This window comes from Sphaerodactylus townsendi, linkage group LG02 (genome assembly GCF_021028975.2).
Source record: "Sphaerodactylus townsendi isolate TG3544 linkage group LG02, MPM_Stown_v2.3, whole genome shotgun sequence".
NCBI lineage: Eukaryota > Metazoa > Chordata > Lepidosauria > Squamata > Sphaerodactylidae > Sphaerodactylus > Sphaerodactylus townsendi.
In genome coordinates, this window is record NC_059426.1 from 177,283,755 (window position 1) to 177,303,258 (window position 19,504).

Genomic DNA, 19,504 nt, shown 5'->3' on the forward strand with positions numbered 1-19,504 from the left:
AGCCCCACCCACAATACAATGCACTCCACCAGTGGCGTACCTAGGCAAAACCTGAGTTTGATGGGGGCACTCCCTTTGGGAGTCCATAACTTTGGACTCCCTAAACCAAACCTCACCAAACATGGGTGATATCATCAGGAGAGTCTCCCGAAAAATCCCTAAAATTGTGGTGCTGCTAGCCTAAAAACTGCGCCCTCTGCAGGTCAAAAACGGGAAAACACTGAAAATACAAAAAAATCCCACAAATGGGACAGATTTATGGAGGAGAACCTGCAGTTTTTGCGCCCCCCACAAGGGGGCGCCCTGGGCAACTGCCCACTTTGCCCAATGGGAGGAACGCCTCTGCACTCAACCACTCCTTTGTGTAGCAAATTCCACCCAAACACTCACTGATTGGTTCCCCACCCTGGGGCATGGACAATAAATACCCCACTAAACATTCCCTCCTCGCTGGACACAGTATGTAACAGACTTCCCTCTGTGATGCACCTCTGAAGATGCCAGCCACAGATGCAGGTGAAATGTTAGGAACAAGATCTACAAGATCACAGCCTCACAGCCCGGAAAGCCCACAACAACCAGATCATAAGAATATTAAGAACTGCGTTGCTGGATCAAACCAACTGCCCGTCTAACTCAGTATCCTGTTGCTGCAAGTCACCAGCCAAATGCCATGGGAATATCACCAATCTATGAACATCCCTCCCCCCCCCCCGAATTCTTTGAGTGGAACAAAAACACCAAACAGCGCTCAATTTGTTAAACAACAGATGTGAAGAGAGCCTGCTTGAAAGCTCTGAGGAACCTGATCTCCTCTCCCCACTCCTTCCAAATGTGGAAACAATGGAATTACGCTCAACAGGTGACCAGGGGGGTCTCTGACGCCAGCCCCCAGGCACAGAGGGGGAAATTAAAACCAGCACAATTATGGAACGGCATTTGGTGCACCTGGCCCACGCCCTGACCTTTAGGAGGCCGCTGGAGACAGTTTTATTTAGGACGGCATTTGGTTAAAGTGGCCCTGAGTTGTGGATTTAAATTTTGCCTGTTGAGTATTTTTATGCATTCTGTCTTGTGTGTTTTATTTATACAGAAAGCCCCTTTGACCTCCATAAGTTGGCTAATATTTGTTTTAAATAAATAAAAATGGGAAAACCCGGCTGCAAGGGAGACGGTAGAGCAGGGGGGAAATCAGCCTATCCTAAAAGTGTCCCAGTGGTTAGCCAGGAGAAAAAAGTTTGGGTGCAAAGGCACCTTTAAGACCAACAAATAAGAATAAAACTCTGTCTTAAAGGTGCCACTGGACTCAGATACTTTTTTCTGTTACTTCAGACCAACATAGCTACACACATAAATTTGGTTAAAACGGGTCTGGATTATTTATTTATTCCTATTTGTAGAATACTAGAACCAAGGGGCATACATTGAAAATGCTGGGCAGAAGAATTAGGACTAATAAAAGGAAACATTTCTTCACGCAACACGTGATTGGAGTTTGAAATATGCTGCCGCAGGAGGTGGTGATGGCCACTCACCTGGATAGCTTTAAAAGGGGCTTGGACAGATTTATGGAGGAGAAGTCGATCTATGGCTCCCAATCTTGATCCTCCTTGATCTGAGATTGCAAATGCCTGAGCAGACCAGGTGCTCGGGAGCAGCAGCAGCAGCACAAGGCCGTTGCTTTCACCTCCTGCCTGTGAGCTCCCAAAGGCCCCTGGTGGGCCACTGCGAGTAGCAGAGTGCTGGACTAGATGGACTCTGGTCTGATCCAGCAGGCTCTTTCTTATGTTCTAATAGGGCTCAGGGATTCCAACGTAAGATAGACACAATAAAATTACACGCAGCTTCCATCAATCCAGGAGCAGCAGTGGCGTAGGAGGTTAAGAGCTCGTGTATCTAATCTGGAGGAACCGGGTTTGATTCCCAGCTCTGCCGCCTGAGCTGTGGAGGCTTATCTGGGGAATTCAGATTAGCCTGTACACTCCCACACATGCCAGCTGGGTGACCTTGGGCTAGTCACAGCTTCTGGGAGCTCTCTCAGCCCCACCTACCTCACAGGGTGTTTGTTGTGAGGGGGGAAGGGCAAGGAGATTGTCAGCCCCTTTGAGTCTCCTGTAGGAGAGAAAGGGGGAATATAAATCCAAACTCCTCTTCTTCTACCTATAAAAATACATTCAGGCAGCAGTTAAAACTCTCATAAATTACAACACGGTAACTTTCCTATCAGCCAAAAGTGAAGATCAGAGGAGGGCAAATGAGGCAGGAAAGGGGGGGGGGGGGCAGACCGCTGTTGCCTTAACCATAGGCCTGGTGGAACAGCTCTCTCCTGTGGGGCCCTGTGGAAAGGCAGGAGGTCCCACGCCCGACAGAGCGCTCCACCAGGCTGGGTTGGCATCTCCGATCCCATGTTCAGCAGGTGAGTAGCTCAAACCTAATATTTCTTTTTAAAAAAACCCCAAAGAAAACAAGCTACTCTTTATGTCACCCACAACAAAACCACAACCCTTTTCTTGAGTAGCCACTTCCTCTTAGGAGGAAAGCGCTCGCTAAGTGTCAAGCCGCAAACACGGTTTCGCCCGGCGTTGTCGTGAGGCATCGCTCCCTGGCAGATCTGACCGCCTTTGGGCAGACCGGCAGGATGAAGTGGTTGAATAAGGGAGTTAGGAACGCCTGGGGTAAACCCCCACCCTACTAGGGAATTCACTGAGTGACCTCAGGACAAGTCCTTCTTGCTCAGCCTCACCTGCCTCACAGGATTGTCGCTGGGAGGATAAAATGGAAGAGGGAACAATGTAGGAGCCGGCAGTGGTTCCCCACTGGGGGGAAAAATGCGAGTGTAAATAAACAAACAAACATAATAGTTCATCCTACAGCTCAAGATTGTTTGAGGGGAAGGACATAGAAGAGTTTGGATTTATATTCCCCCTTTCTCTCCTGCAGGAGACTCAAAGGGGCTGACAATCTCCTTGCCCTTCCCCCTTCACAACAAACACCCTGTGAGGTGGGTGGGGCTGAGAGAGCCCCGAGAAGCTGTGACTAGCCCAAGGTCACCCAGCTGGCGACCGGTTCCTCCAGATTAGATACACGAGCTCTTAATCTCCTACGCCACAGCTGCCTGGGAGAGTGGCCTGGCCAACACTCCCCCTCCCCCCATATCTCTCTCTCTAGCCCCATGGTGGTGAACCTTTGGCACTCCAGATGTTATGGATCACAATTCCCAGCAGCCCCTGCCAGCATGGTCAATTGGCTGTGCTGGCAGGGGGTGATGGGAATTGTAGTCCATAACATCTGGAGTGCCAAAGGTTCGCCACCACTGCAGTCTAGCCCCTTCCACACATGCAGAATAATGAGCATTCAACCTACTTTCACAATTGTTTGAAAGTCAACCTTGCTATTCCGCACAGTAAAGTCCAGCTTCAAAGTGGATTGAAAGTGCATTATTCTGCATGTGCGGAAGGGCGCTCTCTCTCTCTCTCTCTCTCTCTCTCTCTCTCTCTCTCTCTCTCTGGAAGCCTGTCATCTACTGAAATCATCTCTCTCTCTCTTTCTCTCTGGAAGCCTCTCTCTCTCTCTCTCTCTCTCTGGAAGCCTGTCATCTACTGAAATCATCTCTCTCTCTCTCTCTCTCTCTCTCTCTCTCTCTCTCTCTGGAAGCCTGTCATCTACTGAAATCAAAGCAGTTATTTGATATGAGGGGGCGTTAAGAATCGGCAGCTGAGTTGAGTCGAAGGCCGCCTATCTGCTAACCACAATAGGGGAGTTGAGTCATATTTCCCTAGAGCTGAAAATACATATTTATTCTAAAAGCACGAGCAGAAAAGTCACGGTCCTGCATGGGCACGAATGTGTGTACTTCGGCATCCGTGCCGCCGCCTGACTGCTGACGTACAGAACATAAGAACATAAGAACAAGCCAGCTGGATCAGACCAAAGTCCATCTAGTCCAGCTCTCTGCTACTCGCAGTGGCCCACCAGGTGCCTTTGGGAGCTCACATGTAGGATGTGAACGCAATGGCCTTCTGCGGCTGTTGCTCCCGATCACCTGGTCTGTTAAGGCATTTGCAATCTCAGATCAAAGAGGATCAAGATTGGTAGCCATACATCGACTTCTCCTCCATACATCTGTCCAAGCCCCTTTTAAAGCTAAATTGTTTGGAGATAGCTTGGAGATACGGTTTGGAAATATACACAAAAGTGAAATCCCACTTAATTCCATGAAAGGAATGCAATCCGGAGAAATTCGGGCATGGCCAATCCCACTGCTACATATTTGAGTGGGACTTTAAACGGCTGCGTCGAGCGGAGCCCTTGAAGCCCGTAAGTCATGAAGGATGTGCAGTTTTTATTCATGTTTGTTTTAATTCCCTTTCTGGTTAAGGAGCCTCCCTGCCAAAGCCAAGATTTTGTTCACCAAGTTTTTAACTGGCCGTTGGATAGAAGCCAGCAAAATAGAAATGACCCTGGAATAGTTTGGTTTTAGGGATCTGCAAACGGTGCACTTAGAATCATACTATGCAGGCTTTTTCCATGTCAAACCAATGTTTGTGCTTGTTTTTTACATCAGATACTGCAGAGCCTGCTAAATGTTCAGTAACCAGCTCTTGTAATTTCTCATACACATTGATTCCTTCCCATGCAGAGTTTGCTACCATAATCTGAAGTTTGTTTTCCTCAACTGTTGGCGACTTATGGAGCAGCAGTGGAGTAGTGGCTAAGAGCAGGTGCACTCTGATCCAGAGGAACCGGGTTCGGTTCCCAGCTCTGCCACTTGAGTTGTGGAGGCTTATCTGGGGAATTCAGATTAGCCTGGGTACTCCCACACACGCCAGCTGGGTGACCTTGGGCTAGTCACAGCTCTACGGAGCTCTCTCAGCCCCACCCATCTCACAGGGTGTTTGTTGTGAGGGGGGAATGGCAAGGAGATTGTCAGCCCCTTTGAGTCTCCTGCAGGAGAGAAAGGGGGGATATAAATCCAAACTCTTCTTCTTCTCTCTTCTTAAGAAATGCAGCCATTTCCTGATCTATTTCTGTTGTCCATCTAATTCTCTTAAACTGATCCTGATCTTGGGTAGTATTTTTAATAAATCGAAGTTGACAGTTGAATGTCGTCACTATAGGGAGGTGATCGCGGAGGAAAAAATTATCGACTGCAAAAATCCTCCACGAGATGACACAAATCCGGAGAAATCGGTACGTACGTAGACAATTATGCTTCTCCCTACACAGGCTTTTAATGCAACCCTCTACAGAACGAGGCAAATAATCAATTTTCTTGCAAGATGGGAGTCGATTTTTAGGCTTCTTTCGGCTCTTCTTGCAGAATTCTTTTAATGCTCAGCCAGAAGCAGCAGCAGCAGCAGCTTCGTGAAAACGCACCCCGAAAGGTATTCCTACCCCGCCCTCCCCTGGCTCAGATCCTCGTAGCTATAGACTGAGGTCATCTGGCAGCTGCTCCGCTCTGGCTCGAAGGCTTTTTTTTAAAGGGATATCAGCCGTGTCTGTCATTTCACAGTCCTCCAGGATGGAATAATTTATTGCTGAATGCAAGAGCTGCTAGCCTTTGCGATCTCATATGCCGCACACATTCCTTGCAAAGGGAACAAAGCGCATGTGTGTGTGTGTACGGACGGGAGGGAGGGAGGGAGGGGGAAAATGCCTCAAATGAAGAGGAAATTCTGCAATTGCTAATGAGTACCACCGCTTTCGGTTGATGGGCTTGCGTTCCCCGATTTCTCAAATGCTATTTTGCTTCTTCTGAAACATTTTATTACACAAACGGCACTCGAGCATAACTTGCTTTTGCTTCACTCTGCATGAACACAAGATCGTTCCAAAAGCACAGAAAGACTCTGACTACTTTTTATTGCAGCCAAATGTATTGCAGACTACTTACTATTGCAGCTTTTGCCTTAAATATCTAGCCCCTCTCCTAGTCTTTAGAGATGGCGATCACCACAGCTAACAGCAGCTGTGTAACCCCACGCTGTGCTGTCGCCTTGCCATTTAAAACCTCAAAAAGGTCTATTCAAAAGGCAAGCAGCTAGATTTGAGTTCAGTACCACCTAAGAAGAAGAAGAATAGTTTGGAATAATAAAAGGCAAGCAACTAGATTTGAGTTCAGTACCACCTTAGAAGAAGAAGAACAGCTTGGAATAATACCCAATTCTCTCCTTTAAAAAGTCTCAAAGCAGCTTACCCTTGTGAGGTAGGCAGGGCTGAGAGATTTCTCAGAACTGGGACTAGCCCAAGGTCACCTAGCAGGTTTCACGCAGAAGAGTGGGGAAGCAAACCCGGTTCTCCAGATTAGAGTCTACCACTCTTAATCACTGCGCCATGCTTAAAGACCAAGAAGATTTTTCTGGTCGTAAACTTTTGGGAGTCAATGCTCTCTTCATATCTGATGAAGGGAGTTCTAGCTCTTGAAATCTTATACCAGGAGTGTCCAACTCTGGCCCTCCAGATGTTCACAGACTACAGTTCCCATCAGCCCCTGCCAATTGGCCATGCTGGCAGGGGCTGATGAGAATCGTAGTCCATGAACATCTGCGGGCGAGATTTGGACACCCCTGGCTTGTACTCCAGTACTGCCTAACTGTTCTGGGGCAGACCAACACAGCTCCCCTATGAAACTATCTATGACGACTGAGGCTGAGATTAAGCTTGGGAGAGCCACTCTTATCCCACCTCCGTCTCGGGTCCTTTTGGTTCTTTGTCCCCATTCCAGGAACCCATGGCCCAGAGATGCTTCTCTGACCACGTCTCAAGATGGAATTCCAAAACCTTTGTTTTCCCCTTCTCAGGAAAACTCTGTTCAGGCCACGAGGTAACTTAGGCCTTTGAAGTTTCATCCTGGCACCTTTGTATGGCTTCCTGTCCTCCCTCCAGGAGATCTAAAGGCAAAGATGCTTTTCACAGTCATATGTGACTTCCCTTTGCTGTAGCGACAGCATAATTCCATGACACGTCCCTTTTGAGATGAAGTTTGTAAACTCCATGTTCACATATTTCAGCTTCCTAATAAGACTGGTTGCATAATATCACATGTTTCTAGCTAATACATAGTTCAGCTAACTATTTTCCATCACACTATCAAATGGCAAAGAGGCTGTCCAGATATTCTGTCAATCCTCAGAATCCTGCATAAAGAAAAAAGGGGGAACTTCTTTCCTTCTTAGTGCCCACCTCAAAGTAGGAGAAACATGGCTGCTACGCGAGGGTGATGCTACGCTGTCTCACCAGCGTAAAAGAAACTTCACGCCCCAGCTCTGGAGATGGGACCAGAAACAGCTCAGCTGCTGTGCTTAAGCAGGAAATATCAACCACTGTTGACAGTGTCAACGTTAAGCAAAAAGGGTTTTTTTTTGTACTTTGCCTATAATCAAGCACTTGACCACCACCTTTCACAAGAAGAAGAAGGGTTTTGGATTTATACCCCACCTTTCACTCCTGTAAGGAGACTCAAAGGGGCTTACAAGCTCCTTTCCCTTCCTCTCCCCACAACAGACACCTGGTGAGGCAGGTGGGGCTGAGAGAGTTCAGAGAGAACTGTGACTAGCCCAAGCTCACCCAGGAGGAATGAAGGAGTACGGAAACACATCTGGTTCACCAGATAAGCCTCTGCCGCTCAGGTGGAGGAGTGGGGAATCCAACCCGGTTCCCCGGATTAGGATTCACCTGCTCTTAACCACTACACCACGCTGGCTCTCAAACAGACAAACCAGAGGAGACTTCCCAAAGTTGTACGCATTCCTCACCTCTCAGGTTCATCTGGTGAGCTGGAGTCCCACTGGATTCTTCTCTACTCTTGTAACAAGAGATAGACGTATCTTTGAACGTGCACCAATATTGCTTGTAGCCTTTGAGCGTCAGTTTCTTTGGCCTGCCAAATAAGTTCTCTGTTAGCAGTAGGAATGACAGTGGGGGGGGTGGTGGTGGTGAGAGGACAGGATCAAGCCGCGCCTTAACTGTGAAGCCCAGATGGGGCTTTTGGCCCATCAGTCGGTTCCAGAGTGGCGTAGTGGTTAAGAGCAGGTACATTCTAATCTGGGGAACCGGGTTGGATTCCCTGCTCTGCCCCATGAGCTGTGGAGGCTTATCTGGTGAACCAGATTACCTTGTGCACTCCAACACATGCCAGCTGGGTGACCTTGGGCTAGTCACAGTTCTTCGGAGCTCTCTCAACCCCACCCCCCCTCACAGGGTATCTGTTGTGGGGGAGGAGGGGAAAGGAGATTGTAAGCCCCTTTGAGTTTCCTTACAGGAGAGGAAGGGGGGGGGAATATAAATCCATACTCTTCTTCTTCCTGTCTCTTACTAGGATGGAATCTGCACTGTGCCCCATTCAAGATGAACACACATTCTTAGTTCTGCAAGCTCATGGCAGCAGGAACTCCAGCACTGCAGCATATGGTGCTGTGGAGCATATTTTATGTTTACCAGAAGAAGAGTTAGGATTTATACTCTGCCTTTCTCTCCTGTAAGGAGCTTCAAAGCAGTTTACAAACTCCTTTCCCTTCCTCTCTCAACAACAGATCCCTTGTGGGGCGGGTGGGGCTCAGAAAGTTCTGTGACTAACCCAAGGGGTCACCCAGCAGGCTTTGTGTGTGTAGGAGTGGGGAAACAAATCCAGTTGACCAGATAAGAGTACACCACTCGGGTGGAGGAGTGGGGAATCACACCCGGTTCTCCAGATTAGAGCCCGTCGCCTTTAACAACTACGCCAAGCTGCGCTTCCGGTTGCCGATCTATCCTCTTCGACACTACTTTCTGCTTTAATACCAAACAAAGCCCTCTTCCTTCCTGCTGTCTTCAAGGCACTCTCCGCTGGCTTCATTTCGGAAGTCTATGGCTCAGTCTTCCGACTTAGGCAACACTGCGAATTAATGGCCTTCAAAGCATCCGATCGTTAACAGCCTTGGCTACAGTTTCCTTGACTGAGTCAACCCAGCCCTGTTGGGTCTCCCTCTTTCGCTTCGGCCGCCTACTTTTCCTAGAATTGCTGTCTTTATTTCCCAGCCCAGAGTTCTCCTTTTCTACTTCCTGCTGCTCCTTTTTTAAAATGTGCACGGACAAGTCTTAGTTTGCAGAAAGGAATTGATAACAGACATATCCTGGAAACGATGAGAAGGCAATTCTGGATCCAGAAAGGAGGGACCAGCGTTCTCCCGGAAAGGGTTAGGCTAGAGGGGTTGGAGGGAGGTGGAAAGGGAGGGAGGAAAAAGGAAGAGAAAATGCGCCAAGAGGCAAGGAGAATCGGAGGGGGGGGGGAAGGTAATCCAAAACGTGCTACTCCCCTTGGAGGCAGGAATCAAACTGGAGCAAAGGGGGCGGGTCTCACTCCCCAGGAAGGGGAAGAAAGTTCATAGGGAGCAGCAGTGGCGAAGGAGGTTAAGAGCTCGTGTATCTAATCTGGAGGAACCGGGTTTGATTCCCCGCTCTGCCACCTGAGCTGTGGAGGCTTATCTGGGGAATTCAGATTAGCCTGTACACTCCCACACACGCCAGCTGGGTGACCTTGGGCTAGTCACAGCTTCTCGGAGCTCTCTCAGCCCCACCCACCTCACAGGGTGTTTGTTGTGAGGGGGGAAGGGCAAGGAGATTGTGAGCCCCTTTGAGTCTCCTGCAGGAGAGAAAGGGGGGATATAAATCCAAACTCTTCTTCTTCTTCTGTCTCCTTGATGGGACGATGGGAACCACCCACAAGATGTCCTCTGGGTCAGGGGAGAAATAGTGGGCAGTTCTAGGTCCTTTCCAAAATACAGAGGTACAAAAATACCTAGCTGTTGCATGTGACCAGACCAGGGCTTGGGTGTTTTTGCAAGTAAGAGTATAGGGCAGAAAAGCCGGCCCACGCTTTTCAGTCCTGGCTTTTGAGGGTTTTCTGGGCTGTGTGGCCGTGGTCTGGTACTTCTAGCTCCCAACATTTCGACCACACCTATGGCTGGCATCTTCAGAGGCATGCCACGGCAAGATAGGTTTCTCTCTGTGGCACAGTGTGGAGTATTTTTTTCCAATGCTCTTTCCTTGCCACGGTTTTTCTCACTTTAAACACCTCTCGCAAAACATTCCACATGCCCTTCTGTACCAATTCCAGAGCTTTTGGTCATATCCTTAATATGCCGGGGATTAGTTCGCGAGAGACAGCTACAGCTGCCAAAACATTTGTCAAAGTCCAGACACGATTGTTTCCAATTTCCACATGCCTTAATCCAAGATAACTTTCCCTTTCCCCGCCATTCTAAAATAAAATAATATCTTAAAAGTCAAAATAAATCTGACTTAAGAACAGCGCAATTTGCCTCAAGCTGGTCGTTTCTGGCAGTCTGAATAGAGCAAAAACAGCTTATTTATTGTCCACCTACACCCTCAATGAAGCCCAAAATACTCAAGGAAGATTTGTAGCTGTAAACACAGCCCTTAATTTGAGGACAGCTTGGTAAACATTCCAGCACCTGTTATAGATATTAAGAATAAAAAAGAGCTCTTTAACTGAGATGCAGAAGAAGAAGAAGAAGAAGAAGAAGAAGAAGAGGAGGAGGAAGAGGAGGAAGAGGAGTTTGGATTTATATCCCCCCTTTCTCTCCTGTAGGAGACTCAAAGGGGCTTACAATCTCCTTGCCCTTCCCCCCTCACAACAAACACCCTGTGAGGTAGGTGGGGCTGAGAGAGCTCTGAGAAGCTGTGACTAGCCCAAGGTCACCCAGCTGGCGTGTGTGGGAATGCACAGGCTAATCTGAATTCCCCAGATAAGCCTCCACAGCTCAGGCGGCAGAGCTGGGAATCAAACCCAGTTCCTCCGGATTAGATACACGAGCTCTTAACCTCCTATGCCACTGCTGCTCCTTAGGACAATCGAGTCCAACCCCTTGCAATGCAGGACACACGATCAAAGCGCTCCTGACAGATGGCCACCCAGCCAGTAGCAAAGACCATCCTTCAAGAGGGATATTTCCAAGCTGAAACAGATTTAGAGGAGGGCAACCCAAATGGTGAAAGGTCTGGAATCCATTCCCTATGAAGAGAGGCTGAGGGAGCTGGGGACATTTAGTCTGGAGAAGCGAAGGTTAAGGGGGGACATGATAACTTTGTTTAGATATCTGAAGGGATGTCATGCCGAAGGGGGAGCAAGCTTGTTTTCTGCTGCCTCAAAGACCAGGACCAGGAGTAATGGATTCATGGGGCAGGAAAAGAGATTCTACCTAAACATTAGGAAGAACTTTCCGACTGTCAGGGCTGTTCGACAGTGGAATTCACAGCTTCGGAGTGTGGTGGAGTCTCCTTCTTTGGAGGTTTTAAACAGAGGCTGGATGAACATATGTCGGGAGTGCTTTGATTGGTGTGCCTGCACAGCAGGGGGTTGGACTTGATGGCCCTCAGGGTCTCTTCCAAATCTATGAATGAAGTGATGGGCTGAATCACATGTGCCTGTTCCATCTTGTGTGGCTCACAGCATGAAGAAGACCCCTCCCCTGGATTATGTCCTTATTTATCTCATTGCAGGAGTACTCTAGACCAGTGATGGCGAACCTTTTTGAGACCGAGTGCCCAAACTGCAACCCAAACCCGCTTATTTATCGCAAAGTGCCAACACGGCAATTTAACCTGAATACTGAGGTTTTAGTTTAGAAAAAAACGGTTGGTTCCGAGGTGTGTGTTACTCGGGGGTAAGCTTGGTGGCAGTCAGTGGCTTTGCTTTGAAGCAACCGAGCAACTCTTCCAACGGGTGAATCACGACCTTAGGAGGGTTTACTCAGAAGCAAGCCCCATTGCCAGCAACCGAGCTTACTCCCAGGTAAAGGATCGTGCTTTTAGTTCTTTGCATGAAAATCAGTGGGTTTTAACAGTGCTTAACAGGGTTACCTACACTGTTTCCCCAAAACTAGGTCTTAGGTTTAATGCTAATAATCAAGCCCAGTGGCCCAGGCCAGCCTAGATGGGGTGGGGGGCACTCTGTTAGCACGTGCCCACAGAGAGGGCTCTGAGTGCCACCTCTAGCACCCGTGCCATAGGTTCGCTATCACTGCTCTACACAAAGCATTTCCGTACACGATTCAGACCAATATGGAAAAGATATCTCTGATTATTGCTGCTGAACATGACGCTCAGCAAGTACTTCCCAGTCCTGCTTCACACATTCCTCAACGTTAAAGAATCACTTTTCTGCCAGCACAAAATGTTTAAGTGGTCTGTAACAGCAGAAGAAATATATTTCCTAAGTAGGTGCCCCAGAAGCTCCTTTAAGTTGTAAGGCAAGGCTGAGGAATTCTCATCTCAGGAACCCAGGAGAGGCCAACAGTACTTACTTGAACACTTTAATGTAGTCAGCAAGCTCAGGGATCGAAGTGATGTCACCCTGGGAACAAGAGAGCAGCTGTTATGATTGGTGTGCCAGAACCGAGACTCAGCACGAGGGAAGGCGGGGGTGGGGGGTGGGGTGGGGAGGAGAGAGGAAGGCTTTGGGGACAGTGATTCAGCTTATTGAAGAGGTAGCATCCTTGCCCAGGACGAAAAAGGCTTCACAGCGACAAGGCAAGTACTGGACAGTACTGGACAGAAAGTAAACAGTCTCACACCACGAGTGGGCTACTAATACTGTAATTAATAAACAGATGCAGATACTTAATTCAATACAACAGTCACTTTTCTGATTCTTTCAAGCAAGAAGGTCACAGGCCTACTTTAATTGCACTGGCAAGTTGTCGAAGGGAATTGTTTGGCACCGGGGTACCACATCCCCAAGAGTTTTCCAGATTCTGGGGATCTCTTTTTTTTTTTTTTTTAGAACAAGCCAGCTGGATCAGACCAAAGTCCATCTAGTCCAGCTCTCTGCTACTCGCAGTGGCCCACCAGGTGCCTTTGGGAGCTCACATGTAGGATGTGAACGCAATGGCCTTCTTCGCGGCTAAGGTTGCTCCCACGATCACCTGGTCTGTTAAAGGCATTTGCAATCTCAGATCAAAGAGGAGGATCAAGATTGCAGGCTCATAAATCGCATTCTCTCCTCCATAAATCTGTCCAAAGCTTCTCCCTTTTAAAGCTATCCAGGTTGAAGTGTGGCCATCACCACCTACCTGTGTGGCAGCATATTCCAAACACCAATCACACGCTATGGAAGAAGTGTTTCCTTTTATTAGTCCTAATTCTTCCCCCCAGCATTTTCAATGAATGCCCTGGACCCCCTTAGTTCTAGTATTGACAGAGAGAAAAATGTCTCCTCTGTCAACATTTTCTTACCCCCCATGCATACAATTTTGTAGACTTCAATCATATCCCCCCCTCAGCCGCCTCTCTCAAAACTAAAAGGAGTCCCAGAACGCTGCAGCCTCTCTCCCTCATAGGGAAGGTGCTCCAGTCCCTCAATCATCCTTGTTGCCCTTCTCTGCACTTTCTTTTTTTCATCTCCTCAATATCCTTTTTGAGATGCGGCAACCAGAACTGGACACAGTACTCCTGGCAGAGTCGGGTTCTCCATCTTCACTGCTTTGTATATAAGGGCATGACAGTCTTTGTAGTTTTATTATCAATTCCTCTTTCTAATGATGATCCCCAGCATAGAGTTTGGCCTTTTTCAGCTGCTATGCATTGAGTTGACATTCCCATGGAACTATCAACTAAGACTTAAATCCCCTCTTTCCTGGTCTGCTGGACTGATAGCACTGACCCCTGTAGCGCAGTATGTGAAGTTTGGATTTTGCCCCTATGTGCATCACTTTTACAGCCTTTGCCACATTTGAACTGTGCATTCTGCCATTTCTGGAGCCCACTCACCTGAATTTATATCAAGGTCCGCTTTGAGCTCTTCGCTTAATCCTTTGTGGGACCTCCCACCAATCTCTACATAATTTGGTATCATCTGCAAACTTGGTCACCACATTAATGCTACCTGGCAATTCCCTACTTCCAGGTCATTTCATGAATAGGTTAAAGAGCACTTTGGTCCCAAACGGATCCTTGGGGACACCACTCAATTCCCTACATCTCCATTGTGAGAACTTCTCCCATTTTACACCCACTCTTTGTTTCCTGTTTCTCAAATCCAGTTTTTTAATCCATAGGGAGGGGACTTCTATGAACATAAGAAACATAAGAACAAGCTACAGCTGGATCAGACCAGAGTCCATCTTAGGTCCAGCTTTCCCTTGCATACTCGCATGATGGCCTCACCAGGTGCTCCTTTTGGGAGTTCACATGTAGGATGTGAAAGCAATGGCCCTTTCATGGCCTGTTGGCTCCCGAGCACCTCCCGAAAGCACTTCCTCTTATTCCTTCTTCATTGCTGAGTTTTTCTCCTCAACAGTCTCTGGTGAGGAACTTTGTCAAAAAGTCTCTTTGGAAATCCAAGTAGACAATGTCCACCGTTCACTCCCTGTCCACATGCCTGTTTACACCCCTCAAAGAACTCTCTAGTAAGTTTGTAAGACATGTGATTTGCCTCCTGCAGTGCTTTTCATGCTGACTCTTTTCTCAAGCAGGTCTCTGCTTTTCTACACATGTTCTTTTATAATTTTATCTTTTAATGATAGATTCCTACTAATCTTACCAGGAACAGATGTTTTCAAACTGGACTGGCCTAGGGAATTTCCTCGGGTCCCCCCCTAGATCCTTTTCTTAAAGATTGGTGTGGACATTGGCCATCTTCCAGTCTCTGTCAGGGGATGGAGCCTGATTTCAGGGATAAGTTGGCATGGATGGTATGGAGAGAAGGATCAGCAATTTCATGCTTTGAGCTCTTTAAGAACTCTTGGGTGAATGCAATCTGGGGCCAGGGATTTGGGTGTAACATTTAGTTTATCAATGGCTGCCAGAACTTCTTCCCTTGGTTCTACTACTATCTCGCTAGTCTTCCCTCGGGATCTCATCTCCTAAGAAGCTTGGATTTCAGGTGCAGGAGATGTTTCCTCACCTCCTCTTGGGTGAAGACAGATGCAAAAGAATTCATTCAGCTCTTCTCTGCAATCTCCTTGCCATCTTTTAGCACACACACCTTTGCTCCTTTTGTCATCTAACTAGCTCTAACAGGCTTCCCTTGCTGGCTTCCTGCTTTTGATGTACTTGAAGAACTGTTTGTTGCTCTTCTCTGCTGGTCGAGCTTAGGAGAGCCACGTGCTGTTGTGGTACAATATACAGTCGAAGGCTTTCACAGAGATTATCGACTGGCTGTATGGCCATGTTCCAGCCTGGAAAACCCACAACAGCCAGTCCTGTGGTACAGTTAGATATGAGAGTCCAGTAGTCACCTTAGAGGCCAACAAGATCCTCCAAGGGTGGGAGCCTTCAAGAGTCAGTCCTGCTGATCTCTATGATGTAATTAGCTGTTCTGTTGCAGACCCACACGGCTACCCTCTTGTGGTGTGCAAGCCATTAAGTAGACACATAGACAAGCCTTTATTGGCATACCAAATTACAATAAAACAATTGTCCATACAAGACAGATAAATGCAACAAACATTCAGGAGTCTTATCAATGGTGTAGTCCAAATGAACTCATCAAAAGTGCCATTCCCATACACCTTCCCACAGACCAGACTGAAGACTCCGCACCAACAGAACTCCAGGGCCAGTCTCACAACAACATACAGTATCAACACTCCACTTATAAGAAACACAGAGTTTGTTGGGGTGGCGCCAAACACTAGAACAAAGGGGATAGGGGGACAAAGGAAGTGAGTGAACAATTCCATCTGACCTCAATAGGGTTGCCACAGTCTTCAATTGTCACACCTGCATCTGGCAATCCCGATAACAAAGCTAATGGCATATCTCTCTATGAATCACCCGCAGGAGTTATTTGACTTGGATGACCATAAACCCACAGGTTACTGGCAGAGGTAGGCACTGTATATCAGTAGCAAATAAGAAGGAATTTGGAATTCTGGTTTTGGATTTATATCCCCCTTTCCTCTCCTGCAGGAGACTCCAAAGGGAGCTTTACAATCTCTCTTGGGTTCTTCCCCTCACAAACAAACACCCCCTGTGAGGTGGGTGGGGCTGAGACTTGAGTCTGGAGGTTATGATCCCAGCTCCCAGGGGTAGGGAAGCCTGTAGTTTTCTCCAGATGTTCAGGAACTACAATTCCCATCAGCCTCTGTCAGCATGGCCAATTGGCCATGCTGGTAGGGGCTGATGGGAATTGTCGTTCCTGAACATCTGGAGAGCCGCAGGTTCCCTACCCCTGGACTAGCCCAAGGTCACCCAGCTGGCGTGTGTGGGAGTGCCCAGGCTAATCTGAATTCCCCAGAGAAGCCTCCACAGCTCAGGCGGCAGAGCTGGGAATCAAACCCGGTTCCTCCAGATTAGATACACGAGCTCTTAAGAACATAAGAACATAAGAACATAAGAACTAGCCTGCTGGATCAGACCAGAGTCCATCTAGTCCAGCACTCTGCTACTCGCAGTGGCCCACCAGGTGCCTTTGGGAGCTCTGGCATGCAGGAGGTGTAAAAGCAATGGCCTCTGCTGCTGCTGCCAGCTCCCGAGCACCTGGTCTGCTAAGGCATTTGCAATCTCCTTGTGGATCAAGGCGAACCAAGATTGGTAGCCATAGATCTAATTTCTCCTCCATAAATCTGTCCAAGCCCTTTTTAAAGCTATCCAGGTTAGTGGCCATCACCACCTCCTGTGGCAGCATATTCCAAACACCAATCACACGTTGCGTGAAGAAGTGTTTCCTTTTATTAGTCCTAATTCTTACCCCCAGCATTTTCAATGAATGCCCTCTGGTTCTAGTATTGTGAGAAAGAGAGAAAAATTTCTCTCTGTCAACATTTTCTACCCCATGCATAATTTTATAGACTTCCCAATCATTATCCCCCCTCAGACGTCTCCTCTCCAAACTAAAGCAGTCCCAAACGCTGGAAGCCTCTCCTCATAGGGAAGGTGCTCCAGCCCCTCAATCATCCCTGCTGCCCACATCTCTGTAACTTTTTTTCTATCTCTTTTCTGGTATCCCTTTTTTTTTTTGAGATGTGGCGACCAGAACTGGACACAGTACTCCACCACTGCTTTATATAAGGGCATGACAATCCTTGCAGTTTTATTCTCAACTCCTTTCCTAATGATCCCCAGCATAGAGTTTGCCTTTTTCACAGCTGCCGTGCATTGAGTGGACATTCCCTCTTAACCTCCGACGCCACTGCTGCTCAATCTAATAGTTGATGTAACCAGCATTGTTGTTGTTATGATGATAGCAGTCTAATGCTTAAGCTATTAAGTACACTCAGTAGACTGCCTGCTCATATCTTACGGCAGGTGTGGAAGCTAGGTGAACCTCCAAATTACTGCTGGTTTCAGAAAAGAAGTTTGACTCCAGTGGCACCTTTAAGAAGAGAAGAAGAACAGTTTGGGTTTATACCCCGCCTTTCTCTCCTGTAAGGAGACTCATGGTGGCTGACAAGCTCCTTTCCCTTCCTCTCCCCACAACAGACACCTGGTGAGGCAGGTGGGGCTAGAGGAGAGGTTCGGAGGGAACCGAAGGACTGGCCCAAGGTAAGCTCTTGCAGCAGGAAATGTAAAGGGAGTTTCAATCGTTCCATCAGTCAGTATTGCCTACTCAGCCTGGCAGCTGCTCTCTGGGACACCAGGTAGAGATCTTTAACTATCTCGAGCCCTTTCAACTGGACACGCCACAGATGGAACCCGGAACCTTCCACACGCAAAGCAGAGGTTTTTGCACTGAGCTGCCTTCTCTTGGTTTATCAACTCAGCTCAACACTAGCGGGCCGTGAAGATTCAACAGTCAATTGTACGGAAGGCTGAACTCAGCGGACCAACGCTTCAAGGCATCTACACTCATACGCCTCTCTGCAGTGTGTTGTCCTTAAAACAGCAGGGTCTTATGCAGTTTCTGGCTCTCAAGGGGTGGGTGAAGCTGGACTCGACTTCTCTGGCGGGTGCAGACGGGGTGGGGAGTGGGGGGCTTATCACCCCTTTTTTCTCTCACAGCTGTTGAGAAATCAGAAGCTCCCCCCGGCTAGCTATAGGAGCATTCCTTTGAAACTTCTGGTGGAGCTCGAATGGATATAGATTTCAACAGCTCTCGTCTTTCAGACAAAGGAATTCCACCAGATTGCATGCAGAGCCTTGCCTTGCCAATGGAACGTTTTCTTTCTCCATCTGTCTAAATATGTGCACATTTCTAGAGGCAGGTTTCTGATAATCTGAGACGGGCTTTCCCCTATGGAGGTACAGGGTTGATGCAGACAGACAGAGAAGGAGCCATCTTGGCTGAGCCTGCAGGCCCTCGAGTGACACCTTGACCCAGTAAAAAAACAGAGGGCTGTGAGGTCAGTGGTCTACTCTGTGACCTCTGCCCATCTTCTCCTAGCTTCTCCTCCTTGGCTGGGAGGGAGCTCCTGGAGCAAAGTTCCTCTCCCAGGGTCTGTTTGCTAAGTGGCCCTGTGGGATATAGCCTGCCTTGTGCCTCTGTTCCCAGTGAACACGCACAGTTACTGGGATTTACAAAGCTTTTTACCTTTGCCTTTCTGCTCCTCTTCTGGGCCCTCACATGAAGAGAAAAGGAGAGAGTTGAGTGCTCTATACCCTGCTTTTCTATAGAAGAAGGAAGAAGAAGAAGAAGAAGAGAAGAAGAAGAGTTTGGATTTATATCCCTCCTTCTCTCCTGCAGGAGGAATTCTAAAGGGTCTGGTAATCTCCTTGCCCTTCCCCCCTCACAACAAACACCCTGTGAGGTGGGTGGGGCTGAGAGAGCTCCGAGAAGCTGTGACTAGCCCAAGGTCACCCAGCTGGCGTGTGTGGGAGTGCACAGGCTAATCTGGAATTTGGAATTCTGGTATTTGGAATTCTGGAATTCTAATCTGGTATTTGGAATTCTTGACACACACTGGATTTATGCCTAATAAAGGTTTTGGATTTCGATTTGGAGCAACTCAGGGCTTAGGCACATCATGAGCTACTCTCTATCTCAGGGGTCTTCAAACTATGGCCCTCCAGATGTTCATGGACTACAATTCCCATCAGCCTCTGCCAGCATGGCCAAGTGGTAGGGCTCATGGGAATTGTAGTCTATGAACATCTGGAGGGCCATAGTTTGAAGACCCCTGCTCTAACTACTCACCCCCGCTGGCCTACTCAGTGAATGGCTGCCTTAAAACCGCCAATCTGGCGAATACAGACATATCCTGAGTGGGATGAAGCTTACCCTTGCCAGCTCTTACCAGAATTGTGGACGTCTTTCCACCTTCCAGAGTGATCTCCAGGTCCGAAAGGGCAGCATCCACTTCGTCCACCTCTTTGTCACTGTTGTTCAAGTGATTCTCGGAGGACATGATCGATAGCTTATTGATGTGGTACTGAAATGAAAACAAAGGGAGGGGAAGCCAGAAATCATTGACCGGGCTGATGAGAAAAAAAACAGCCAAAGACTGCTGCGACAGACATCATACCTTAGCAAACAGAAGGGAGCGTGTACGCAAGCCATAAGGCCGTAACTGACACTCCGAGCCTTATCTTCCCATCTCTTTGCATGGGGCAAAAATCACACCTGGGA

General features: G+C 48.0%; 1 protein-coding gene across 1 annotated transcript in view; it reads right to left on the reverse strand.

Annotated features, from left to right (window-relative positions):
• Positions 1–19,504, reverse strand: part of FERMT2 (FERM domain containing kindlin 2) — a 144,917-nt gene that overhangs the window by 17,298 nt on the left and 108,115 nt on the right. Inside the window, 3 exon segments of the mRNA XM_048486301.1 lie at positions 7,755–7,879; positions 12,303–12,352; positions 19,173–19,307. Coding sequence (XP_048342258.1) covers positions 7,755–7,879; positions 12,303–12,352; positions 19,173–19,307 — 310 coding nt within the window.